Source organism: Verticillium dahliae, genomic scaffold (genome assembly GCF_000150675.1).
Source record: "Verticillium dahliae VdLs.17 supercont1.19 genomic scaffold, whole genome shotgun sequence".
In the NCBI taxonomy this organism is placed as follows: Eukaryota; Fungi; Ascomycota; class Sordariomycetes; order Glomerellales; family Plectosphaerellaceae; genus Verticillium; species Verticillium dahliae.
Window position 1 is genome coordinate 573,059 of NW_009276939.1, and position 25,911 is coordinate 598,969.

At 57.0% G+C, this 25,911-nt stretch overlaps 8 protein-coding genes across 8 annotated transcripts; 3 read left to right on the forward strand and 5 right to left on the reverse strand.

Annotated features, from left to right (window-relative positions):
• Positions 1 to 1,293: 1,293 nt before the first annotated feature.
• Positions 1,294 to 2,509, forward strand: VDAG_08246 (phosphatidylinositol transfer protein CSR1; the record flags this gene model as incomplete). Its single annotated transcript, XM_009657623.1, has 2 exons — positions 1,294 to 2,008; positions 2,061 to 2,509. The coding sequence occupies 2 exons, from the start codon at positions 1,294 to 1,296 to the stop codon at positions 2,507 to 2,509; spliced, it is 1,164 nt and encodes a 387-aa protein (XP_009655918.1).
• Positions 2,510 to 2,871: 362 nt separating this feature from the next.
• Positions 2,872 to 3,937, reverse strand: VDAG_08247 (uncharacterized protein; the record flags this gene model as incomplete). Its single annotated transcript, XM_009657624.1, has 3 exons — positions 2,872 to 3,486; positions 3,556 to 3,690; positions 3,764 to 3,937. 3 exons carry the CDS (start codon positions 3,935 to 3,937, stop codon positions 2,872 to 2,874), a joined length of 924 nt encoding a protein of 307 aa, XP_009655919.1.
• A 998-nt stretch (positions 3,938 to 4,935) lies between these two features.
• VDAG_08248 (uncharacterized protein) lies at positions 4,936 to 5,753 on the reverse strand. The gene is made up of 2 exons (XM_009657625.1): positions 5,568 to 5,753; positions 4,936 to 5,511 (listed from the first exon to the last, which is right to left on the reverse strand). Exon 2 carries the CDS (start codon positions 5,489 to 5,491, stop codon positions 4,961 to 4,963), a length of 531 nt encoding a protein of 176 aa, XP_009655920.1. The 5' UTR covers positions 5,492 to 5,511; positions 5,568 to 5,753; the 3' UTR covers positions 4,936 to 4,960.
• A 1,883-nt stretch (positions 5,754 to 7,636) lies between these two features.
• On the forward strand, positions 7,637 to 10,021 carry VDAG_08249 (sulfate transporter 4.1; the record flags this gene model as incomplete). The annotated part of the gene is made up of 2 exons (XM_009657626.1): positions 7,637 to 9,265; positions 9,317 to 10,021. The coding sequence occupies 2 exons, from the start codon at positions 7,637 to 7,639 to the stop codon at positions 10,019 to 10,021; spliced, it is 2,334 nt and encodes a 777-aa protein (XP_009655921.1).
• A 389-nt stretch (positions 10,022 to 10,410) lies between these two features.
• Positions 10,411 to 11,843, reverse strand: VDAG_08250 (3-ketoacyl-CoA thiolase; the record flags this gene model as incomplete). The annotated part of the gene is made up of 3 exons (XM_009657627.1): positions 10,411 to 11,415; positions 11,513 to 11,693; positions 11,785 to 11,843. The coding sequence occupies 3 exons, from the start codon at positions 11,841 to 11,843 to the stop codon at positions 10,411 to 10,413; spliced, it is 1,245 nt and encodes a 414-aa protein (XP_009655922.1).
• A 723-nt stretch (positions 11,844 to 12,566) lies between these two features.
• VDAG_08251 (uncharacterized protein) lies at positions 12,567 to 13,667 on the reverse strand (the record flags this gene model as incomplete). The annotated part of the gene is made up of 3 exons (XM_009657628.1): positions 12,567 to 12,629; positions 12,699 to 12,966; positions 13,033 to 13,667. The coding sequence occupies 3 exons, from the start codon at positions 13,665 to 13,667 to the stop codon at positions 12,567 to 12,569; spliced, it is 966 nt and encodes a 321-aa protein (XP_009655923.1).
• Positions 13,668 to 15,191: 1,524 nt separating this feature from the next.
• Positions 15,192 to 19,013, forward strand: VDAG_08252 (uncharacterized protein; the record flags this gene model as incomplete). The annotated part of the gene is made up of 1 exon (XM_009657629.1): positions 15,192 to 19,013. One exon carries the CDS (start codon positions 15,192 to 15,194, stop codon positions 19,011 to 19,013), a length of 3,822 nt encoding a protein of 1,273 aa, XP_009655924.1.
• A 2,844-nt stretch (positions 19,014 to 21,857) lies between these two features.
• On the reverse strand, positions 21,858 to 24,361 carry VDAG_08253 (Acr1; the record flags this gene model as incomplete). Its single annotated transcript, XM_009657630.1, has 4 exons — positions 21,858 to 21,903; positions 22,022 to 24,011; positions 24,066 to 24,249; positions 24,314 to 24,361. 4 exons carry the CDS (start codon positions 24,359 to 24,361, stop codon positions 21,858 to 21,860), a joined length of 2,268 nt encoding a protein of 755 aa, XP_009655925.1.
• Positions 24,362 to 25,911: the final 1,550 nt, after the last annotated feature.

Sequence of the window (25,911 nt, forward strand, 5' to 3'; positions counted from 1 at the left end):
TTTGACAATTATGGCTCGAAGGGTATCGCTGAAGAACGCCTTTCCCAATATCAGTGAGCAAGGTTCGTAGCTGCTGCGAACAAAATGTTGACTGACTCTGGGACCTAAAATGTGCCGCAGGGGGCTTAGAAAACGCGGGTATAGGAGCAACCAGAAGAAGTCCAGCCCCATAGTTCATGAAAACGACAACAGTGGTAAAGATCAAACGACTCTGTAGATTAGTGAGGCACTATAGCACCTTGACACCCAGAAATGTCTCCGTCCCTGCCAACAGTGTGAGCATAGGAAAGCTGAACAAGCTGAATACGACGTTCATGATGATTAACGAGTAGAAAACAAGGGAACGGCAAAGTTCGTGGTGAGTTTGGGTCTGGATGATCCGCCGCCTAAGGTGCGAAGTTGATTCATCATATCAATGCCGGCTCTCAAGCAGTCTGAAAGTCGTCGTTCCCATGGCTACTTATGTGGATCCATTCGTTGATGTATTTGGTCACCAAAGATGCTTCAGCCTTCATGCGAGAAGCGCCAAAGCCCTGTCAAGTCCATTGGAAGAAATCACACATTCAACATGAAGTAAATCCGCTTGACCATGATGCGGCCGGGGGCCATTCTTCGGAAACCTGCCTCGCGCGGTTTCAGGTGCACTTGTACAGGTCAGCGCCAACATTTAGCTAAAAACCAAACCGCAAAAGTTCCTCTGTTGCTGCCTCGGTATTTCCTTTAAGGTGCAGATGTTTTGACCTGACTAGACCTTGACTCGGGGCCATCATGATATGCAGGTCGCAAAGACCGTCTCCATTAGGTTTAGTTTGCAAGCTAACTGCAACCTCGCACTGGATTGCCCCCCTTCTGCTATTGACTCGCTGGGGCGGCCGCTGAAACTCACAAACGTCAGCAATCCTCCACTAGAGTGATCTGTCGGCCGAGATGCATCACATGTACGCACATGCGCATTTATGGGATGGCCATGCTTGGATTCGACCAATCCACCTGTACCGCATTGCTGGGGCTCAGCACCTCCTCGCCTCACCTGACCCGTCGTATTGGGGTCCTCTTCCCAATGAGTAACCACTTTCTGAGTGAAGCCTCCTCCGCGCTTGCGACTCAGGGTGCGAAGGCTAAATGGTACCCATAAAGTCGGCCTCATGTTTCACAAGCGACGACGATGCCTTCTCCCTTATACAAACCTGATTATCCTTCTCTCCCTTCTTGGAAAGTATATCAGTATATCGCCCTACCGCACGCGCCTAAACCTTCCCAATAGTCCAGTAATATCGATTTTGAACAGCCACGATGACGCAGACTGTCGAGCCCGGAACCCTCGGCCACCTGACCGCTGACGAGCAGAGCAAATTGCAAGAAGCCTGGAAACTTCTACTCGAGCTCAGCGGAGTGAACTCGCCTCATGATGACCCGCCGTCAGACGTCAGCCAGGACCATCAGTTCACGGGCACATCACCAAAAGTCTTCCGTGAGCGCTTCTGGGGCTCCGTGCGCCAACATCACCCAGACGCCATTGTCCTGCGATTTCTCCGTGCGCGAAAGTGGGACGTCGAGAAGGCCGTGGAAATGCTTATAGCGACAATCGATTGGCGTCACGAGCGACGAATGGATGAAGAGATTGTCAGGAAAGGCGAATCCGTCGCGTTGATCACATCGCCCTCTGAGGATGAGAAGAACTTTCTCGCGCAGTACCGGTCGGGAAAGAGCTACGTGAGAGGCTCAGATCTGGAAGGCCGCCCCGTGTACATTGTCAAGGCTCGACTGCACAACCCCAGTCTTCAGTCCGCAGCAGCAATGGAGGCGTTTGTTCTTCACAACGTGGAGACCATCAGCCTGATGGTCAAGGCTCCGAACGACAAGACGTGTTTCGTCTTTGACTTGAGCGGCTTTGGCCTTCGTAACATGGACTTTCATGTTGTACAGTTCCTCGTCCAGGTCTTTGAGGCTAGGTATCCCGAGTCCCTTGGACTGGTTCTGGTGCACAATGCGCCGTTCGTCTTCTGGGGTAAGCGATGCGATGTTTCATATCCACGGACACCCACTAAACCTAATCATAGGGATCTGGAGTGTCATCAAGCACTGGCTTGACCCCGTCGTTGCGTCGAAAATTACCTTCACCAGCGGTAAGACGGGTCTGTCAAAGTACATACCTCCAGAGAATTTGCAAAAGTCGTACGGCGGGAACGACTCGTGGGAGTACAAATACATCGAACCTGTTGTGGGAGAAAACGAGCGATTGAACGACGAGGAGAAGCGTTCCAAAATCCAAGCCGAGCACGATGATCTTATTTGTCAATTCGAGAAATCCACGGCCGAGTGGGGTCGTCATGAGGCGGGTTCAGATGAGGCAAAGAGAATTGATGGGCGGAGAGTCGAAATAGCAAGGAAGATGGAGGTGAACTACTGGAAGTTGGACCCATATCTGAGGTCGAGGACGCATTATCATCGAGCGGGGGTCATTGATGCTGGCGGAAAGATTGACTGTAGGGCAACAAAGGTGATGTAGGACGGAAGCATCAACCAGCTAGAAAAGCTGGCAATCTCTTGTACAACCTGAAGCCTCAGCATGTCATCAACTCGTAGCAATAGATGAGTGGGCGGTGATGGACGGTCGACTCTAATGCAAAGATTTCAGACTGTCTCTCCCAAGCCCCAATCCACCTCAGCTTGACCGAGATTACAGTATGTAGGAGCAATTGGCACATCGCTCCCTAACATCAGATCCTTTGGACGAGCAGAAATCATGGAACGCAGGAATTCTTGCTCGGCGATCTAGTTGGATATCTTGGCTGTGCCACCTTCTTCCCACCCTAGGGCTGATCTGATCCCGATTGTCGTATCAATCCTGATGAGTATGCTCTGAGCTTTCTAAAGCTGATCTGGCGTGCTGTACGCGCAGTAGGCGACGAGTCTTATGGATTGAACAATAATGAAGGCACTAGCTCCGTCATGCGGCATTGAAGCCGGCTGTCCATCTGAAGAAAGATCCCCTAGTATATACGGTACGCTGTGGAGGATGTCGTCGATGGTCTTCCGAACATCATCCTCCAAGAATGAGACGCATGCTTCCCAAGCAGCGCTGTCTTCTTGCGTACTGCGGCATGCAACAGGGCCGGTTTGCGTTTTACCGTAACACAGAAGCATGGTTAGTAGGAGTATCAGGCGCGGAGATCGGATCAAGATGATGATACAAGCCATATCAGCATCGTAGGATGTCATGCCAGATGCAACTTGGCCTAGCATGGTCGGAACGGTACGACCGACAAAGCTTTGTTCCCAGTACGCACCGGCTTCGGCATCCCAACGGGCGAAATCCTCCAGTGCCTCGAAAGACATTCGTATGCGCGTCAGAGTGTTCCTGAGCGACAATACTCTGGACATCATAGACATTGCCCGGATGAGAGGGTCAAACATGCCTAGCAATGATTTTATTGCTCCAGGGTCGCTGTATCTGTCGTCCTCGTTCAGAAATGAGTAGGTTTGCTACCAATCAATCCATGTTACCTTAACTATGACGACTATCCAGTTGAGCTGTGAGAAATGACTACACACCAGTCTCAGATGAGCCAGGAGGAACAACTGAGCACCTATTTTGGAGATGATCTGGTCCGTCCCCCTTTGTTCCAAGAGGTAGAAGAGCCCGGGTGCATGATCCTGGGAGTTGCCAGATCCTTCGCCGCTGATGTCCTACCATATGTCAGCAATGTCCTTACCAGGGGCGAGAATGCCCATCTGCACTTCTGGCACGGACTCCACTTACCTTGAGCATGCACATGAGTAAGATGGTTGTAACGATCTTGTCATCCGTCGCAAAGCCTTCTATTTGCATTGCTTCCTGCAACATCTTATTGGTGCGACTGTGATATCTGTACGATTGCAGTCGGAACCTCTCGCTTCTATGACGGTTGAAAGCTGCGTAATGAGCAACACTCATGGTGGCTGTTTCAAGAACACCACGACTTGCATGATCGTAGAGGGCGGGGAGGAAACTAAGGTGGCCAGAAACCCCGTCGGCGTCGTCAGGTGACACGAAGCGTTTGACAAAGTAGCAAAGTGATATTTCGTCGTCTGGTAGGTCTGGCGAGCGATAGATGACTTCACTGCGACTTTGAGAAAGCAGAGATAGCGCAGTATTCTCGCTACGTTCAGAGCATTGTCGAGTCAAAGGTTTGGGGACCCCTCCCCGTTCATTCCTCCCGGATACTGATGAGGTGAGTGCGTTACCGGGCGCTACCTCAAAGTCGGTCTTCGTTAGACCAACTCGAAAGTGAAAGGTGTCGGTGTAGCCTGGGCAAGGTTTGCCATACACCCTACATCGTTGACATGTTGGTTTCTTCCCATCGCACTTTCAAATCAGGTAGTTAGCTGCTTATTCTGAAAGCTCTCACGAGAGCATGTACACCTAAAGAGATGACTGTTGGCCGCATCACCGTCGAAGACCCCCACCTTTAGTTTTCGCTGGCGACATCGCCCACAGCCCGTGCTGAAGCGACCTGGGAACACCATTCTGGCAAGTGAATCGATCGCATGCTAAGGAGCATGGATGGCGTTGGATGCCCCGAGAAACTACAGATAGATCAATGCGGTACGGCAACACGGCGATGCGACAATGAGAGCCTTTCGCCATAGCGAAAGGGGTGAGGGAGGAGACGCAACATCGACGGCTGGAGGCGGGAATGCTGGAGACATAATGAATTCCTCAACGAACCATGACATGGTTATGTTCCTTAACCACTACAGGCCAAGCTTAACGGCATCCTCAATCTCTCTGGTCCAGCGAAGATAGCCGTCTCGGCCACCTGGGCCCGCCACCTGGGCCTTTCTGGGTCTGCTTGACATTGTTGTCGCCTCAAATCACCTGTACTCTGTTCTATGAGAGCACCTGTATGACAGTCATAACCTTAACGCCTGCCCTCTCAAAAATTGAAAAAAGCTCAGTCCCCTCGCACACAACCCCCTAAACGGGTTTAGGCGTCCTGATCAACCCCCAGGTGATGCCTTTCTGTCCCTCGCCGTTGAAGCAAGTGACTCCCGCCTTGACACCAAGCCTGCCGTTCTTGGCCAGCCACGACGACGAACTGATGTAGAACCTCACGTCATTGGTGCCGACGAGCAGCTTCGTCCGCGCCGCCGCTGTGTCGAAGCGGACGGCAAACGTGCAGGTACCCTTGGCGGCGACCCAGGCCCAGCCGTCGTGCTTGAAGTCGGCGGCCGCAAACGTGTAGGCGCCCTGGCGCGCACCGACGTCGTCGGCGATGAGGCTGCAGTCGGCGGCGAGGGGGGCGGCGGACGAGGTGTCCGGGGTCGGGGTGACGGCTACCTCGCCGCAGTACTCGAAGCGGCCGCCGGCTGTGTAGACGGGGTGCTGGTAGTCGAGGGCGCGGCGGGCGAGGGTGCTGGGGTTGAGTGAGGTGTTGATGGGGGAGGCTGAGGCGAGGAGGGCGAGGGCAGAGACGACGCCGAGGAGGAGGTGGACGGCGGAGCGCATGGCGGCGGTGTGATTCAAGGCTGCTGGGTGTGTTAGAACATGTTGACTTGGGGGTTCTTGATGAAGGGGCGACTACCTGTCAACTTTGTTTCTGGGTTTGTTTGATGGGCTTAACGGCTGATGAAGGTCGGTAGCTGCTGGGGATATGGGTGACAGAGATTGACTTGGTTGAAGTGAGGGCAGCAAGGAAGGGAAAGAGCGAGGCAGGTCCTAGGTATCTTATAGGCAACACTGAAGGAGGGCAAAGGCAGGCTCGAAATCAATCGAAGCTCGAGGCAGGAGGACCGGGTAAAGAAGCAGCAGCAGCAGGATAACCACTTGCATATAGGCCGCATCTCGTGAATCACGAGCAGCCCCTTTTCTCCCCCCCCCCCCTCCCCGAAGCTAGGCCTAGGCATGATTCGCCCACATCACGATCTGGCCACGGCGGGGTACATCCCAGTCATTCATCCGGGTCGAAAGAGAGACAGAAGGGAGAGGGGAAGGCATCGTGGCAGTTTTTTCTTTGCTCGATTGGAGATGGCCTGCAGATCGGTCATGCTGTTGGTCTGCGGGCTTCATATTGGGACGTGGTGCACGCCGCACGGTGACGAGTGCCCGCAGGTCTGCATGGATGGGCTGTTCTGTCAGCAGGGGCCGGGGGGGGGGTCCGAAAAGGCCAACCGGTCGATCGTTCGAGATCACGCAGCGAAGGAGAGTGTAAGATGGGGCTTCCGAGCCTGACGTTACGGAGCGATAGTTTCGTGATAGTGATGAGGCACCTGGGACCCGAGGGAGAGGATTGGCGGCCAGAAGCGCCGGCCCTATGTGATGTCTTTGACAATGGTCAGGGCACCAATCACGACAAGGCGACAGGAGGGGCTGAATCTGGCGAGGACTGGCCTATGAGCCAAGAGAATCGGCATCCGAAGTGGCCATGATGGGCTCGAAGGGCACCAGTTATGCGGAGGACCATGCAGCCCCCGACGGTGATGGAGGGATGCGACCTAGGGAAGCCGACGCGGCGACACATGGTCACATCGTGGGGCCAAGGCGAGGGTCAGGCCGAAGGGCCCCAGGGTCGAGGGCCGGTCCGCCCCCCACACGGGTCGCCGATGGTCGGCCGGCGCAGTCGGGTGCGCGACAGTGGTAAGGGCGAAGGTGGACGATTTGTGGTGTTGCTGTGGAAGGATGGGTGATTGTTGGGGGATGAGCGACAATGAGACGAGCTTGACCTGTGAAAGAACGGGGCCATGGATCACGATATGTATGATCCAGTGAAGAAGTCAATGGAGGAGCATGGTCCCTACCGACCTACCTACCGAGGTAGGTACCTAAGGGACCTAGGTACCTAGGGAAGCATCTCGATTGAAGACAAGCAGGGTAAGAGTCGCCACACGAAGGAAATGTGATTTGGATGACCTAATAGAGTCCTTCAGACAGGCATCTCAAGGACGAAAAGAGCGAGGCGTTACGTGATGCCATTCTTGTCAGTAATGTGCCTCAGCAGAAAGTCAGAGTCAGAGGAGAAAGGCGTCGACGAGAAGCTAAAGATCACGTAAGGACCCCCCCAAATGGCCCAAATGACCCCAATGGCCCAAACTTGGGGTCCTTCTCGGTACCCGGCACCCAATCGAAGCCCCCCCAAACAGTCGCTCTGACCAATGCCGAGCACTGACCGTGATGTCAGCCTCCCACCAGCTCCCTCCAGCTTGCCTCGCCTCTCCTTCTGCCTTTCTGCCTCCTCTTATGCTTAACACGCGGAATGCAAGTGACCTCTCTGGTCTTTGGCCCCCTTTTCTGCGTGCTCGACAAATTTTTTACCTCCCCTTCGTCCACTGGCCAATACTCAATCCCCATTTGGAGCGCACGGGTTGACGAAACATCATCAGGACAAGCATGAGCATGGCATAGTACAACCGACTGCCCATTGTCCATCTTTCAGCCTGCCATTTCTCAACCAACAGGCTAGCCCCCACGCCCTTCGAGAGCATCGCATCGCTCAGCATCGTATACCTTACCGTAGCAGCAAGGCTTTCAGCAGCACACTCGACCTATCTGGCCTGTCACAACAGTTGATGCATCTTGCCGCGGCCTGACTCCCGACAAAGCGGCCCCCATCCAGGCTTCGCGCCTCGCGCTCTCCCCTTCGCCGTCCTACCGACCATGGCGGCCCATCGACCCGCCAACCCTAGCGGCTTGCGAAACACGTACAACGCTGCCTCCAGAAACTCCTCCATTCACGAAGACAACCGGGCAGCGGGGGCCTCCAGCAACGACGGCGACGACGCGCCTGCCTCGCCTTCGACCGAAGCGCCCCAGCCCGGACCAAGCGCTCCTTCTCGACCGCCTCCTCCCCAGCACACTGAGTCGACAGGCCTCCTCCACTCGGTCCTACGCGACAACATCAACGAGGGCCATGGCGGCCATGGCACCTTCTCCCCAAGGCCATCGAGCCCCGTGACGAGCTTCAACAGCTACGAGAATGACACGGCCTCCAACGCCTCCCAGCGCGGCGGCCTTGACAAGGTGATCAACTCGATCACGGGCAGCGAAGACTGGAGGAAGAGCTGGCACAAGTCTGTCATGTCGAGGAGCATCACAAACTCGGACCGCCTCGCTGCCGAGGCCGGCTTCAAGGCCAACACGCGCATGTATCTGTCCTATTACTTTCCCTTCCTGCAGTGGATGCCCCAGTACAAGTGGTCCTACCTCAAAGGCGATTTCGTCGCCTCCCTGACCGTCGCCTCCGTCTACCTGCCCATGGTCTTGTCGCTCGCCGAGAACCTGGCCCACGTCCCGCCCATCAACGGCCTCTACGCCTACGTCATCAACCCCCTGATCTACGCCATGCTCGGCAGCTGCCCGCAGATGATTGTCGGTCCGGAAGCCGCCGGCTCGCTACTCGTCGGTACGGTTGTCAAGAGTAGTCTGGGCACGGGCGATGATGACGACGACGACGTGCTGCAGGCGCAGATTTGTGGCATCGTCGCTGGTATGGCGGGTGCCACCATTCTGCTCGCCGGCATCGCTCGTCTGGGATTCCTTGACAGTGTGCTCAGCCGGCCATTTCTGCGCGGCTTCATCTCGGCCATTGGCTTCGTCATCTTTGTAGACCAACTCATCCCTGAGCTTGGTCTCAGTCGCTATGCGGATGAGCAGGGTGTTGGCCACGGCAGCAGCGTCGACAAGATTGACTTTATGATTAAGAACCTCGGCCGCACGCACAAGTTGACCTTCTTGGTGGCTGCTGTCAGTTTCACCATTATGATGGTCCTGCGCGAGATGAAGAAGCGGCTCCAGCCCCGCTACCCCGGTGTGGCCTACCTGCCCGACCGGTTCTTCGTCGTTGTCGTCTCCATCATCCTGTCGTGGCAGCTCGGCTGGGAGGGCAAGGGTGTTGAAGTCCTCGGCACCGTTGAGGCGGCGTCCGGTCACCTCTTCACCTTCCGCTGGCCGTTCCAGCTTTCCCATATGAAGCACATTCGCGAGGGCATGAGTACGTCGTTCCTTATCGCGCTTCTCGGCTTCTTCGAGTCCTCGGTTGCCGCAAAGAGTCTTGGTGGTTCAGACAGCATCCAGGGCATGCAGCTCAGCCCCAACCGCGAGCTTGTCGCCCTCGGTGCGGCCAACGTCATGGGCGCCTGCTTCATGAGTCTGCCTGCGTTTGGCGGCTACGCGCGAAGCAAGCTGAATGGTTCGACCGGCGGCAAGAGCCCCATGAGTTCCGTCTTCCTCAGCGGCATTGCCCTGTTTGCCATTTTCTTCCTGCTACCCTATTTGTACTACCTACCGGTGAGTTCTCTCTTGTTTGTCGCCATGTGTGCCGTGCGCTGACCCCTACAGAAACCCGTCCTCTCGGCCATGATCACGGTCGTGGCATGGTCGCTTCTTGAAGAGGCTCCCCATGACATCGCGTTCTTCCTCGGCATCCGGGGCTGGAGCGAGCTCGGCCTCATGGCCATCATCTTCCTGGCCACCATCTTCTACTCCCTCACGGTTGGCATGGCCATCGGTGTCGGCCTCTCGGTGCTCCAAGTTATTCGACACTCGACGCGCCCTCGTATCCAGATTCTTGGCCGCATCCCGGGCACGCACCGCTTCGAAAACGCAGAGGCCGACCCCGAGCGACTCGAGTTCTTCGAGGGCTGCCTCATCGTCAAGATTGCCGAGCCCATGACCTTTGCCAACACGGGCCAGCTCAAGAACCGGCTGCGCAGGCTCGAGCTCTACGGCACCAACATGGCGCACCCGGCGCTGCCACGCCTCCGCCACGAGGAGAACAACCGCAACATCATCTTTGACATTCACGGCGTCACGTCAATGGACGGCTCCGGCACCCAGGTCCTCAAGGAGATTGTCGAGAGCTACCGCGAGAGGACCGTCCGCGTCTTCTTCAGCCGCGGCCCCGGCAACAAGAAGCACCACATCTGGCGGCTCATGCGGCAGTCGGGCATTGTCGAGCTCGTCGGCGGCGAGGGCCAGTTTGTGGCCGACGTGCAGGAGGCGCTCAAGATGACCGAGTTTGAGGAGAGCGCAACCAATGCCTAGTGGGCGTTTACGTGCGCGTGAGGGGGGCGGGGGGAGCGCAGTCATTGTGTGGTCGAAAAGCATCGATCGGCGTTTCTTTCAATTTTGGGCATAGCATGCATGTTTGGAGTGGGTGGTTTGACTACAGAAACAGCACTAGATGGGGCAAGGGGGTGATTTGTAAGTACACAGTGTTCCCATGATTTCGGCATGACGAGTCTTGTCAGAAGGTTGAGGAGGGGGCGGGCATTGGACGAGCTGGATGTTTTCCCGTTGGCGAGGCTGAGGACGCAAAAAAGAGAAATGGCTTCGAGCAGGCACATGAATTCACTCAGAGTAGATGCATACTTGGAAAAGAACAAGGCTAGTTTTTATTTTCACATTCCCTTTGGCGGCTTCCTACACTTTGGTTACAAGACCTCGTTGACGAACATGCCGGCCATGCCCATGCCGGTGCCGATGCACATGCTCACGACGAGGACCTTGCCCTTGCGTCTGCGCAGCTCGCTGAGGCCGGTGACGACCTGGCGGGCGCCGGTGGCGCCGAGGGGGTGGCCGAGGGCAATGGCGCCGCCGCGGGGGTTCATCTTGGCCCAGTCGAGCTCGAGCTTGTCGCGGCAGTAGACGGCCATGGAGGCAAAGGCCTCGTTGACCTCGAAGACGTCGACATCGGCGGCCGAGACGCCGACCTGGCTCAGCAGCTTGGGGATGGCGATCGAAGGGCCAATGCCCATGATGCGGGGCGCGAGGCCGGCGACGGTCGAGGCGACGTACTTGGCGAGGATGGGCTGGCCGAGTGCGACGGCCGTCGAGCGCTTCATGAGGACGAGGGCGGCGGCGCCGTCGGTGACCTGGCTCGAGTTGCCGCCGGTCGACGTCTCGCCCCACTGGGGGAAGGCGGCGCGGACCTTGGCGAGGGACGCGGCCGTCGTGCCGGGGCGGATGCCCTCGTCGCGCGTCAGCGTGACCGTCTGCTCGGTGCCGTCGGCGGCCTTGACCTTGGTCGTGATGGGCACAATCTCGTCGGCCGTGAGGCCCTCCTTTTGCGCGCGCTCGGCGCGCTGGAACGACTCGGCGGCAAATGCGTCCATCTGCTCGCGCGTCACGCCAAAGTCGCGCGCCACGTTCTCCGACGTCCAGCCCATCGGCTGCATGCAGTCGGCCGACTCCTGCGAGCGCGACGTCACGGCCTCGTCGAACGGCTGGTCGAGCGCGTCGCCGCCGATCGACATGGACTCGGCGCCCATCGCGATGCCCACGGCGATCGACCCCTGCGCAATGGCGTGCGCAATGTCCGCCGTCGCCTGCAGGCCTGACGAGCAGAACCGGTTCACCGACGACGCCGCCGATGTGTTGGGGAAGCCGGCGGCGAGGGCCGCGGCGCGGAGCTTGTAAGCGGCCTTGCCGTCGGAGACCTGTTTTCACGCCATTCGTCAGTACGCTGATGCCAGGCTGCGGGGAGAAGCAAGATAGAAGGATATGGGTAGAGAGAAAGAGGGGCGAGAGACAAACATTGCCCATGCGAATGTCCTCCACGAGAGCCGGGTCGAGGTTGGAGCGCTCGCGAACCTGGTCGAGGAGCGCAAAGATTATGTACTCGAGCGATGTGTCCTTGAAACCACCTTTGCGAGCCTTGGTCAGGGGTGTACGCGCAGCGAGGGTGATGACCACATCATCGGGGTTCTTGGCCTGGCTTTGGGTCTGTCAGCTGAGAGCCGGGAGAGGGAGGGGGGGTGAGCATCAATCGGGGGTTGACAAGAAGGAGAAAGAAGAAAAAGACGTACATCTGGTTCAGGGCCGAGCCCGGGTTCAGGTGCTTCACGATGGAGGAGATGCGTTCCATGGTGCTGACGGTGATGTGGATGATGATATGGACGGCGGTTGATGGAGGGAAGATGACAGGTTAGGAGAGGGAGCAGGAGGAGTGAAGGAGAAGGGAAAGAAAGGAGGCAAGAGATGGGGAGAACGTTTCAATAAGAAGCCGTGACATCGTCGAGAGGGGGCCAAGGCCTGACGGTGGCACGCCTCGGGAGTCGAATCGACGTCTGGCGGCGTTTGCAGCTGGGGGCGTCTGGATGGGGTTTGCCGCAGCCCATGAGCCGAGGCATCCAAGGGCAGCCGCAGCCTGGGGTATGAATAGCCATGACTAAGGTAGGACCTAAGGAGACGGGGAGGGGCGGCCCACCCCTCCTTCTCCCCCCACATCCATCAGGTGACTAAGCCGAACGAGCCCGGCCCCAAAGGCAAGGGTCGTGAGCGAGACACGGTCGATACCCGATCAGATCTTCCCGTCTCTGCGCGCGCCAAACCTCTGCACGCTGGAATGCCCTGGCGTTACATGGCCGAGGTGCAATGTGGCAGTATCGCAGTGTCGCAGTGAGTGCCAGGCGAAATCACACCTGGATTCTGAGTTTACCAGTGCATCCATCCAAGAGCCCTACTGGTAATATTTCCAAAGAAAAGAATATCCAACTGGCCTAATGTACAGTCCATCCATCTCAACCAAAAACCATAAACAAAAAAAAAAAAACGCCTGATTGGGTCCCAAAGGTCTATCGTGAAAACATTAGTAGTATGTGCTCAAATACACATCTTTTGCATGCTGCCACATCTTCTGCATGCCGCCGCACTACGCACCAAGCAGCCACATCGCAGACACGACGCTGGCTGCCATCATGCCCAGAGACACCCGAGCCACACCAGCCGCGCTCTGCGGCTTGACACCTTTCGCCTGGAACCCAAGGTACCAGGAGCCAATGTCCGTCAGCTCACCAGCATTGTTGAGGAACGGCACGTTGGGGCCGACGTTGCTGGCCGCAGAACGGAACGCGCCGTAGTACGAGTAGAGCCCAATGTCCGGAACGCGCTCAAAGTAATCGCTCGTCGTGTTGTAAAATTGCTCCGTCGGCCGCAGGTCCTGGTGCGCATAGGCATACTCGGTGACCCAGATGCTGGTATTGGGGAAGCTGCAGGACACCTGTTAACATGCATTCGTGACCGTGCGCTCTTCCTCGTGGTTGGGTGGAACATACTTCTCAATGCGTTCGCCAATGTGGCTCGCCAGTCCCTCAAAATTGTCGTACCAATGGACGGGCAGAAAGTCGTACGTGCAGTTCTTCTTCGTGTCCTCGCCGACGCTGATCAAGTCGGAGCAGTTGCCCAGGAACTGGTGCAGCCACTGCAGGCCGTAGGGCTGACCCGTCATGGCGGGCAGGCCGACCTTGATGCCCCTCTCCTGGAGCGGGATAAAGTTGGCGACCCAGGCGCGGGCGGCGAGGGCGGGCGGCGTGTCGCTGCCGCCGTACTGGAATCCCATGTCGGGCTCGTTGAAGCCCAGCACGCGCGTGATGTTGCGGCCCTCGTCGTCGATCATGCGGATGACGGCGTCCTTGAACTCCGTCTTGTTGAGGTCGTTGTGGTCGACACCCCACATCATGGGCACGTACTCGAGCTGCTCCTGCGTGTAGTCTGCGAATGTCGGGCTCGGCCGAAACCCATAGTTGTAGTACCAGGAAATTTCGGAGCCATCTTGCATCCAAGTCTTGTGGTCGCTGGGGAAGTCCGTCTCGGCGATGAAGCAGAGGCCACGCTTGTTCGAGCTGCTCTGCGCTGTCGACAGCGGCAGTAGCGGGAGCAGCGCCAGCAGACCGACAGCCCGGGCGATCATGGCGGGCAGTTTGTCGGGTGTTGTGGATAGCAAATCAAGAGAGAAAAAAGACTGTCGCTTCGAAACGGCGCGCAGACGACGGTGAATAAGGGGTGCTGCTGCTCGAGATTGTAGCAGCGTCGAAATGCGGCACAAGGTAATGAATGTCGGCGTCGTAAGGGGGGGGCGCACCAGATCGAGCAGGCTGGACGGATGTCGCTGGATGGGGGAACTGGCGATGAACGAGTGGACGCGCAATATATTGAATGCGCTCAATATGCAGGTCGATGAAGAAAGGGAAAAATGAGTGACGGAACTGACAGACAAATGCAGGAGCCGAGAGGAAGGAAACACGGCTGGTGATGGTCCACGGCCTTGGCGGCAGGAGATTTCGCTCTCGCGTCACCAACAGGATGCCCGCTGGCCACTTAAGCCACTGTTAGCGCCTTGATGTGCTGTACCCTCTGCTGCGCCATGGCTGCGGTGCGCCCGCCGTCAAAGATACGAGGTCACTAATCATCCAAGCACCTACCTAACCTCAGGTACCTTTCGGTGAGTGGCCAATGTTGCGTCTATTGAGCCTGCCCCTATGTACCTTAACCACCCGACCAAGTCCTCCTGCCCATGAAGCCATTCCATCGCTTGAATCTATCTCATCCTCAACGGGCACATAATACATACCATCACCCATCGACTCATCCTCGTGTTCAACTCGTTGATCGTCCGACTGTACCGGCGGTTAGAGATACAGCGGGACAACCTAATGCACGCCGCCCCTCTGCTACAGACAAAGACGCACCTGAACTCCACCAGAACAAGGGCACCCTGACGCTAGGTGCGCCACCAAGCCGCCGTCGTCGTATCCGCTACGAGTCTCTAGTGCTTTCGGAGCTCGAACTCCTGCCCTTGACCGAATTGACCGAGACGTGCTGAATCATCAAGAACATGTTTCAACTTTCAACATGCCCGGTTGAACAGTGTCTTAAAGTCGACGACGCGCCGACCTTGCGACCTGCATTGTCATCTCATCGATAACTTTTCCCGTACTTCGGTCCATCTCAGCATACCTATTCTTGTCTGCCACCATGGCAGGCGATGCCGTGGCCTCCTGTCGATAATGGCAAAGCCTTGGTCAATGTCAGAGACCAAGTCTGAGAGGAGGCCCAAAAGCGAACGGCGTCAGATCAGACTTGGTCTTCGCACGCGCATGACGGGACCTGGTGAAGACGACAAGAGGATGTTCCTCGTGGGATCGTCTCCATCTCCATGATTGTCGTCAAAACAAAGAACAATCCAGCCGGTTGCTTTCGACTGCAACAAAGCCCTGAAGCCCTCGGAATGTCACTCTTTGTTCCCTCGATGAGTGCGCTCCGCCCAATAATACGGATGCAGGGAAGAACGAACATATCGCACATCATGTAAAGCGCTCTACATGCCCATCAATGGGCTCTCAACCTTGACTTACGGCACCTCCACCACTTTCCCGCCTAGACGACCGCCCGCTGTCATCCTGGCTCCAATTTTATCACCATCACTCACTTCGCCATGGATCCCCTCTTCGATGCGCCCTCTCTCGGGACCTCTCGCCAGTTCAATGTCATGACCGAAGAGGAGCGCAAAGCTCTGTTGACCATGACCGCTATGGATAAGACTGGGTGGGCACCTGAATCGTTCAGAGATGGCCCTTGGGGTATCGCCGACGATCCGCAGCACCCGTGGCGACACAAAGATGTACCGGCCTTCCTGGGAAAGCTTGGCTACGGCACCGTGTATAGAATGCCTGAGATCATCGACGAGAGGAAGGCTCGAGCATTGGGGAAGACTTGGAGGGACGAGGTTTGGAACGCCTTTCAGCCTCTGAACGAAAACATCAGACGAGATGGGGATCTCCTCATCTACATCCTGGCCAACGAACAAGTCCTTCCCGACCACGACATTTCCACGTTGCTGTCCAATGCCTGGGATAAGACCAAGAACATGCCTCTCTACGCACCACTGTTTGGTCAGACTTCGATCACCGAAGACGCTCCCGAAGGGTACCGCGATTACCTGAGTCACTGGCGAGGCACCGTTCGACATGATTGCAAGGCAGAAGCGGATCTCAGCAGCAGCAGCAGCAGCCAGAAAGTAGACAAGGTTAGCTGGACACGGCCGCTGCTTGATGTCAAGGTCAAGGAGCCACAGACATATAACGACTTTGTCGCTCGCAACATGCTCGCACTCACCATCCCGTGGCTTCACACAAAGCATCTCCTCAATCGACACACGCTCTGGAAGGCCATCATGGATCGGTCTACTGCGCAGCCATACGACTTGAGTCGAGCAGACTGGGCCGCATCCCACCCTGCTCGCTCAACACATCTCGTCGTGCCACCGTATCGAGATGGATGGTTTATGGGGTTCCCGAATTACAAAATTGGTACCAAGTATTGGACCAGCCTCGAAGAGATCAGTACCCAAACGTTCACGACTGATACTCGGGTGCACTGGCATGGTCTCAACATTATTGATCCGGGCCCTAAAGAGCTTCGAGATCCTCGCTTCGCTGCCCTGCGTGACAGCGGCCTCATATATCCTTGGGGCGAGGGCCTCCTTATTCTCCAGTGTCAAGGAGTGATTTCTCGCTTCATGGAAAACCTAGTCCCGTCTCTTCTGGAAAAATTGGCGTTATCGAACGAATGGCCAATGAAGATGTTGAAGCCGCTGATGAGCATAGATCCCTTTGCGAATGAGGCCGAGCAAGCATCGCTTATTGAACCTGGACACTTCACCCCCGACACTCAAGAGCGCGTGCTGAGCTTGATTATACTGGACGATGTCTACCTGAGACGTTTCGCTACCAAAAGGCTAGGTTGGCTTACCTGGGATGACCCTGATTATCGACCGGTAGGGGCTTCGCCCACTTCGCGAGCTGCCGCGTTTAGAGACTATTCCCTCTCCCTCTACCGCGCCTTAGCCGAGCTCAGGCATAATCCAATCGTATTCAGGAAATTCTTTGCCGCTGTGATGGAGGCACACCCCGGCGGCGTACCAGAGAATGCAGCCGCCGCAGCCTCGTGGGAAGCGAAGAGGAATAGAAAGCTGAGGGAAAGGGCAAGGAAGAAGCGCGGTGGTGCCGGTGCCGGTGATGACAGCGCTGCTGCTGTCGCCAGAGTCTCTTCTGAAGCCCCTGCTGGTGGCGAGCTTACAAAGATTGACGCCACGGATGATGGTGATCGGGTAGTACGCGTACTGGGCCACATCACAAGCACTGATATTGACGCCAAGAAGAGTCTCATCAACGACGTGCTGAGGCGAGGTATCAGGGCCATGATCTACCGACTCGAGATATCCCATGCGATTCATTTACTGTTCCAAGACTTCGCGGATGCCACGTCAAAAGATTGTCTCGAGTTAAACAAGAAGTTTGACTTCCTGGCCGATCCACTGCCAGGCCCTAAATCGCGTGTGTCGTGGAATTCTCTACTCGCACACCTGCGACGATTTGCGGAGATTCTCAAAACGCTGCTTGTGGATGATGGTTTGCTTCACTCGTCACCTTGGATTAGGCAGAACTTCCAACGCGAGACTTGCAATGGAGAGTGGGAGTCGAGAGCTGCCGTTGGGATGTCACACATGACCCCGTGGGCACTTCCTACTACTTTTCTTCCTTTTGAACATCGTTTCTCACGCAACACCGGTGCGCTCCAGCGAGACGAGCAGGCCCTGGTCGACGATTTGCAGCTGCTCAACCACGGAGACGGAGAGGCTGCTGGATTCATCGGCATGTGGCGTGTCATCCACGAGATGGCCAACAACGTGGGAGACATGTCGGAGCGTGGCTACTTTGAGAGCCAAAATACCAGGGGTCTTGCGAATACTCTGCACCATGTTTTGAGATGGAGCCGCATCATGGAAATGATCCACCCCCTTCGCCTCAGTTCTCAGCAGTACAATACGCTGCTCAAAGACTCAAGACATCTCTACTTCTTCAGAAACTTGGACAACTTCGATTTCGAAAGTCATGTTGGGGCAGATACCATGCGAGATGTCCAATGGCTTCTCGGGGTAAAATACGCCGACGACGATAAACCTCCAGTGATGATCGCCGAGGCTCGCAAAACCTTGCAGTCGTTTTGGGACGATATTGACAAATGGCTTCGCCGCACACGCATCGCCCCCGCTTATGCCGACGGCTTAGAAAGGATGCGGTTTCCGGAGAAGTTCCAGACACCCGAGCAGATGAAGCAGGCCATCATCGACGGAAAGTCTGACCCGGCCACGACGGAGCGGCAAAAGTGGGAGCATTTCAGGGTCACGCAGATTTGCGGTAAAATCTCCACGCTCAAGCCAAGAGAGGCGGACGAGCCTGCGCCAGCAGAGCCTGCGCCCCTGCCAGCTGCTGTCATTGCGGCCAAGGAGACGATCGAGTCGGCCAACAAGCGATGGATCATGGAACGGTACGGTGGCGCCGGAAGGCATGCACCAGGACGTTTCCGGCCGTCCACGAGCCAAAGCCACCAAGAGCATGAGATTTACAGGGCCAGAGCGCGCACGAGGCTCACTCAAACCGACTGGCTGACGGTAGAGCGCACGTTTGGCCACGAAACTGGCGGCATCACGTGGCACGACTGGTGCAAGCTTGTCACGCACATGGGCTTTCAGATGCAGCCGATGGGCGGCTCTATCTTCAAGTTCACCTACACCAGCGCCAGCATGCTTTCAAATAGCCAAGGCCAAGCAGGATGGAGCGACCACACGACCATTCATATGCAGCATGGGTCGGGCAATACCACGCTGAGGCCCCAGGTGGCGCGCAGCTATGCCACTCGCTTCTATGCGTCGTTCGGTGTAACGAGGGACACTATTGCTGAAGCATACGGCACCCACGCCGATCCCGACCCCGCGCCAGACGCCGAGGACGATGTCGAAGAGTCGGATGGCGAGCGCAAGCGTAACAGGAAGCGGAAGAAACAGAAGGAAAGGTTTGACAGGTGGCTGAAGGCGCAGCCTCCAGTCATCTCTGGTGGTCATGGGGCACCAGCCAGGGGATTGGAGATCCCCATGGCCATGCTCGATGCCGACATTGAGGATGGGCCGGACGACGGAGATGGGGCCGAGGAGGAGGCTACCAGACTAGCCGCTCTTGATATCAACGCCAGGATGGCCAGGGCCCTCGCCACGCGCGAGGGCGGCTATTTGCCACGTACGAAACGGGGGCGTGAGGAGGAGGAGGACTACGATGAGACGGACGACGATGAGCTCGCAGAATCTGACGAGGTGGATGCGTCACCTCAAGAGAACGTTGAAGAGGAGTGCGAGGATGAGGAGACAGACGAGGAGGAACGCCCACGAAAGAGAGTGCGATTCAGTTCGGCGACGGGCTGACACATGCACAGCATACGCATCTTCCGCAACATGAGCAAAGCGGTGACGATTTGTGCTTTTTTTCTGGATTTCTGTCTGCATGAGGTCATAAAGTCTTTGTATTCCAACGGATCGAAAGTCCCTTTTCCTGAATTCTCGAAGTAAACGCCAGCATCAAAAAAGTGTTGCCCTCTCCCGTGATCAATCTTCAACCAGACGGCGCTCAGACTGCGAAAAACACCGTATTTCTCACCCCATTGTCGTCACGGCTGTACACGCTCGACGTCGCACGCGGCCGGTTCGGCGGCGGCGGCAGATCCCCCATCTGCGACAGCGGGGAGACGGGTCGCAGCCACAGCATTGGCTGCTTGAGCCGTGGCCGGCTGACCATGGGCTGCTGGCGGCTCGGGGCTCGACTGAAGACTGTGCAGAAGAGAATGGAGGCGGCTGAGAGGATGATGACGGCGAGGGCGCCCAAGGCGACGGCGATGATATTGACGTTGTGGACATCCATTGCGTGGCTTTCTTCTTGTCTCGTGTCAAGGCCAGAAGATGAGGGGGGCTGGGATCGGCGGAGGCGGGAATGCGGGCGAGGGGGCGAGGGAGGTGATGTCCTCAGTATCTTGGGCTCTCGCTCGTGCCGTGCGTGTCCCCTCTTCCTGTGAACAGATCGAATCCCCGTGCTCACATCCCCGGGGCCGCATCGTCTTATACAAGTGTTCCAACGCTGTAGATCAAGGGGTGTTGATGGGGTCAGTCATTTGCCGGTCAGGGGCGAGCCTCGACGAGGTATACTGTCGCATCGCGAAACAGACAGCGCCGACGACAGCGAGCGGTCATCCGCCAGCAGCTTTTCTTCTCCTCCTCGCTGTAACAGCCCTCCTGCTGACGCTGAACGCCACCCTTTTTTCTTTGTCTGAGAAGGGGGGCAGCGCGCGTTCTACTGGTTGTGCCGTCCGCGGCGTTCACGGCTCAGGGGTAAGCGGGGCGCGCCGCCCGTTGCCAGCGGCTGGCTGAGCATGGGCATCGCGACCGAGTTCTGCGTTTCTATCACGGGTTCTCGTCTGCTTGTGGAGAGATAGTTGGGCGTCTTTGGTTTTTGTCTGACGACCCCCTTTCTACGTATCGACTACTTCATCGGCCCCTGCCCGCGGATGTTCACGCCGTCAAGCCAACGTAGCTCGCACCCCTGAGACATGAGGTGGAACTTGACCAACCATCATGGGCGTGGTAGGTCCACCACGGATGCCAGCAACCTTATCAGATACCCAGGATGCCTCAGATCGCATGTGAGGCGTGCATCTGATGGGGTAGGGCAACGGTGGGAAAGCATACACCAGCGGCGAAACAGCAACGATAGCAAGCGGGAGCGTTGGTAATGATCGTATTATGATTAGAGGCTCTCTACCTCGTATTCCGACATGGACAGACCGGCCTGAGCCTCAGATCCGGTTGAGAGGAGTATTGGGGAGATAAAAGAAGGGTATAATGCTATGTGCAAATCAAAACGCAAGCCCGAACCAGTACGCAGACCCAGGAACAATCCATCCGCTTCCCGCTTTCCGCTTCCCGCCCGCCGTCTCATCCTTCCGTGTCTCCAGAACCCTTCACTCATGAAACGTCCTCATCCCCGTAGAGCCCGTCAATCGTCTATCCTAATCCATCAAACCGCCACGCGCCATTCCGTGTAAGAACAAGCTGTAAATATGCCCAAAGTAGCCTCCAAGAGGAATGAGAGAAAGAGAAAAGGATTGCAGAGATAGGGCATGACATTCAAGAAGGAGAAAATGGCAGGACACCACGCAAATAGAGAGTCTAGACAGCGCAAGGACATTTTGACATGGTCACAAAGTCCAACAATAGTCCGCCTCGTGTGCTGCGCCATGTGATGAAATGTCGCGGTAAACCCACGCCATGGGGGTCGCAATGCTGATAGCGAGGTGGGATGCGCACGGGTCAGTGTGCTGCACGCAGGACAGAACACGGCCGACGTGTGAATCTTTCGAGGTTTCCATGACGATGAAATGATGGCGTGGGAAAGAAACAAGGAGTATTTGAACCCCCGAGGGTCGACGCGTCGCGCAACGAAAATCTGATCATGGTAGACGTTGATCCCGTGGCGATACTAGGCCTAGGCCGTTGTGCAAGGAGGGGGGGGGGGAGCCAGCCATCCGCACCATGCGATGGCCCTGGAGCATGCAGTGGGCGGGTGATTGACGCAGATGATGGGCACTGCCGGACTGGTGCTGCAGGAGGAGAGAGAGGTAAAGAGGGGGTCCGTCCAACCAGAAGACCCCCTCCTTTGGGGAGATCACCAGATCATCCCACCTGCAGCGGCAACCCCAACCCATGGAGCCCATGATTGGAGAACCGGCCTATCCAATGGCCATCGGAGCAAGTCTGCTGCGCCCGGAACGAGTCGGATCTGAACAGATCGGCGGATTGTGCATACGCATGCCTCAAGCGCAAGGTTGTTGTATCGAATGGCGGCAGTTGATGGGGGAGGGGTGTGTGGCGGGCCTAGGACGGTCCATGCTTGGAGACCATGGTTGAGCCAGGGTTCTTCTGACAATGTAAACAACTTGTGGAGCATTCGATATGCAGTACCAGATACGATCCGAGAGACAAGGGTGGCCGTGGCGACAAGATGGGAGCGAAACGAGCGGCGGCGATGGTGGTGATGATGGAGGGCGGGCAGCGAGGGCTGGTGACTGCTATATCGGGACGTGGTGGAGGTCGAGGACGCATTCCCATTGGCTTGCGCCTCAACCAGCTGACTCGCCCACTCACACCGCTGCCATCTCGAACCCCCTCCCAGGCTCCCTCCTTACTCTCTCGCAACGTCAAGCCTTGAACGGCCAGACCTTACTCTTGCGACCTTGTCGTGCCGTCGTCTTGGTGGGTGCTCAGGCTCACGCGAGCATCAGCGTTCGTTCTCTGACTCACTTGCCATCACAAGGCTCCGTGAGATGTCGCACCTCCCCAGTAAGCTCAACATGGGACAACGGCGCGGCGCGACGGAAGCTTACTAGGCCCGCTGCGCCCCGTCGTTGTACCCGTTGGAACTATAGACCTGCGGGTGGCTGGGACCGTGGTGTGCGCTGATCGGCTGGTACTGCTCAGCATACGTCGCCGGCGGGTGCATCGAGGGCATCGCCGACGGGTCCCAGCGACCGGGTGCTGCTGGTGCTGTGGGCTGGTGGACGATGGAGGAATGCATGCTCGGTCCGGGATAGGCGTGCGGTGCCATGGGTCTCGATTCGTACGCAGAGACGCCTGGGAGTGGACCCGACAGCCGGCCGGAAGATTGACGGGGCGACCCTGTCGTGAGCGCTGGTGACAGAGCGCGAGAGTGCGTTGGGGCGCCCGTATAGGTAGGCCAATTGTGGTTGCTACCCGAGAGAGATCGAGGTGAGGTCAAGGTATCATGATGATGCATGTGGGCCTGCACACCATAGACGTTGACTCCATCAGAGGCCACCGTCGGCGCGGGCGGAGTCGGCAGCGCCGGGTACGAACTGACGGGTGCCGGCGTCAGCATCTGCCCTGTGGGCAGCGTCGACGAAGGACTCGCGCTGTACTTTCCGATGATCTTCTTGAGCGCCGACTCCAAGATCTTCCAGGGAAACACCTTGACGTCCTTTTCAATGTTTCGCGGCTTCGGGTTGGGGAAAGCCATGATAATCTTGAAGAACTCCTCCGAGTCGCTCTTCGCCTTGCTGACGGTCTGTGGGCGAAATCCTTCAAGATTACGCCTGATGCGGTTCTTCTCCTCCACTGAAAACCGGTTCGGTGCGACGACGAGCTGCTCCAGCAAGTAGATTGTATCGACCGACGTCACAAAGCATTCGTTCTTCTCAGCCCACCAGATGCAGCTGATACACACAGAGTTGGGCGGCCGTTCGTTCACGTTCACGGCGCGAAAGGTTGTTGTGAGTGTCGAACCCGTCTGCTTCTTGTTGAACATGACAATGCGGCGACGGTTGGACCATTCGTCCGGGGTCCAGTTCTCGGCCATGTTGTCGAGCTTGCCCATGATGTTCAGAACCGCCTTGTTGGAATACGAGCTGGATCCCCAGTTGGGGTACGCCGGACCCTGGCTGCTGCCCGGAGAGGTCTGCAGCGAAGTCGTACGAACCAGTGTCGGTGTCGTAGGCGTGGGCATCGGCAGCGGTGTCAGACTGGGACGCGAAATATGCGTGTGTGTCATGGGGGGACCCGCAGTCCGTCCATACGTCTGCTGCCAGCCAGCCATGGGCGGCCGCAGAGGCGGCGGCGCGGCACGAGGAAAGTGCTGCTCCGTAAAGGAAGCGCTGCGATATGTGCTGAGCATGTTGTTGTCCTGGGGGAATGTGGGTTCGTACGGCGACTGAGATGGCTGGGGAGGTGCAGTTGCGAAGTTGTAGGCATTTGTAGTTGAATCGTAGCCCAGCTGTGTTGTTGCTGACCTGGGCGACCTCTGGTGCTGTTCAGGTGACTTGGACAGCTTCCTCGTGATCTCGTCGGGGTTGGCACCCGCACCTGCGAGCGACGCATCGTGATAGGCAAACGTGCTGGCCGCTGTGCGCGAGACTTCTTCTCCGTTCGCTGCTTCGATCAGAAGTGTCAAAGGCACGTTGGGTCCTTGGCAGCCTGTGACCATAATGTCTGGTGCCTCTGCCGTAAAGGTCAGCGTGCAGCCGCTGCCGTCACGGCTGTCCTTGACATTCTCTGCAAGCACCTTGTGCGTGCCGAAGACAAGATAGAGGTAAGGCATGGGCGATGTCATTGCGAGCAAGTCATCCTGCGAAGACACCTTTGCCATGACCTTCGTACCGGCCATACCCGTGCTGGGTTGGCATGACACGACGGTAGGTCCGACAGACATGTATTGCCCGACGGCGCTGTTGGCAGCGAACGCTCCCTGGTTGAGCTGGCTGGCGCTCAGCTGCGCGCTGCCGTCGTGGTGCTGGCCATGGTAGGTAGGCGCACCATAAGCCTGGTATGCGCCGTCCTGATACTCCCGGCCAGAGTCATACCCTTTCATCATGTCAGTTGGGCTTGATTCCCGCGGTAGACTGCCCATCAACGCACCATGAAGCGGGGTCGGCTGAGGCTTCCCGTATTGGGACATGGGGAGGAGACCCTCTTGCGGAGAACCACCGCGAAGGTCTCCGTTCGCTCTGGCGACTGCTTCTTCGTACTTGAGCGTCACCGTCTCAGGCGACTCGAGCCCCTCTTCGCCAACAATGATTGGCCTTTGGGGGTGGTAGTCGGGCTGCACATTGGTTAGCCTGCCTCCAGAGGTGAAGACGAGAAACCGGATGTCCGTCATGACTTACCTCGAAAGGCTTGTAGGGAGCGCACTCAAATTTCGCTGCTGCCGACATTCAAGCTGTCAAGATGGAGAAGATGGGAAAGCTTGGAGTAGGATCGGGGGAAGTGCAGTCCACTTGTTTCGGGAGTGGTCCGCGACTAAGGCCTTGTGGAGTTATTTTGTGGGAGAGACAACGGGGAAGAGAGACTAGCAAGACGTCTGAGGACAATGCTGTGGATGTTGTAGAGGGTCGAAACAGCGGCAGTAAAAAGGGCTCAACGCCGGTGGATATCAATGGAATGCTGCGCGAGACAGCAGGTCGAGAATTCCTGGTGGCTAGTTCATGAGTGGCGTTGAGATAGTTTCGGTCCCAGCGGCGAGGGAGGAATGGTGAGGTATCTGGAAGACACGCGCTGAACCGAATCGGGGTGGCAGGCGAGGGAGATCAGGATCCGAAGGTGGTTGGGATCTTGGAGTAGAATGCTCTTAAACCCAGATGAGGTTTCTTTGATGAGAGATGCTCTGCGGCTGGGGCCTCAGCGAGTGTTGGCTGTCATTGGATGCCGTGTGATGAAGCAAACCAAGGAAGCCCGTTGGCTGAGGAGGGTGTAAGGAGATCTGAGAATGTCTCCAGCGTGGTCCTCGCGCGTTAGAGAGGGCTGTAAGCCCGACGTGTTGATCTTGTGGAATGTGTCAGCCGGATGTTCCAGGCACCCAGCCCACCTTGCAGTGCAGCAGATATTCCAACGCAGGAAGACTCTGCCCTGCGCACGGAGGGTTCATGGCCACGTAGCTGCAGCACGGATAGTGGAAGGGGATCACGCACTCACCCGTTGAAGGGAGCCGAAGTTCCTCGCTGACGAGATCCAATCATAGATCGGGGGACAAACGCTCTCGATGGGGTGTTCGCAGCTCAGCGACGGTGGAGCTGCAGATTCGTTCGCGTGCCGGTATCCTGTGAACCTGTTCGCACAATGTAGGTCTGGGTTCGTTAGAAACAGTTCTCTGACGACATGCCAGGTCCCGCGGGTGGTGCGTGGGAGGATGGAATGGAAGCCGGTTGCCTAACAGGATGAAGAGGGAGAGTAGAGAAAGAAGGGAAGCAGACAGGGCTCAGGAAAGTCAGACTTGTCGCTGATTTTGTTTAGGTTCTGCCACTGGGTAGAAGACAGCAGGAATGCGGATGAAGTAGACGGACAGATGTTGCATGTCTCCCAAGGGTCGGCCCTTTCTTGTGGAGGCAAGCTCGCTGTTGAAGTGTGGCGATCCAGATCCACTCGGGATGTTCCAGCGGTTGGACTTGGGGCTTGCTTTTTTTTCTCTCTCTCTGCCGCTCATACATATGCCAGAGGCACCAATAACCCGTACCGCGTACCAGGAGCGCCCCTCCCTTGCAGCAGGCAGTCCCTCGCACCCGTTGCTTTTGGGTCTACGGGGCTCTGCTAGCAGATGGCCCTGCTACAGGTGACGCTACGGACAGTGGGAGCTCAGGAGGCCTGGGGGCCATCTGACAAGTGTGGGGAGGCAGCGGAAGGGGTGATTTACCAGCAGGGATACAACTGGAGTTGGGATGCAAGATTCCAGCGTCCCTTGAGCTTGCAAGGATGGCTGATCATGCACGAA

Bases quoted from the DNA above. Each gene is read 5' to 3' on its own strand.
- VDAG_08248 (XM_009657625.1), bottom strand. From the start codon at position 5,491: ATGCGCTCCGCCGTCCACCTCCTCCTCGGCGTCGTCTCTGCCCTCGCC.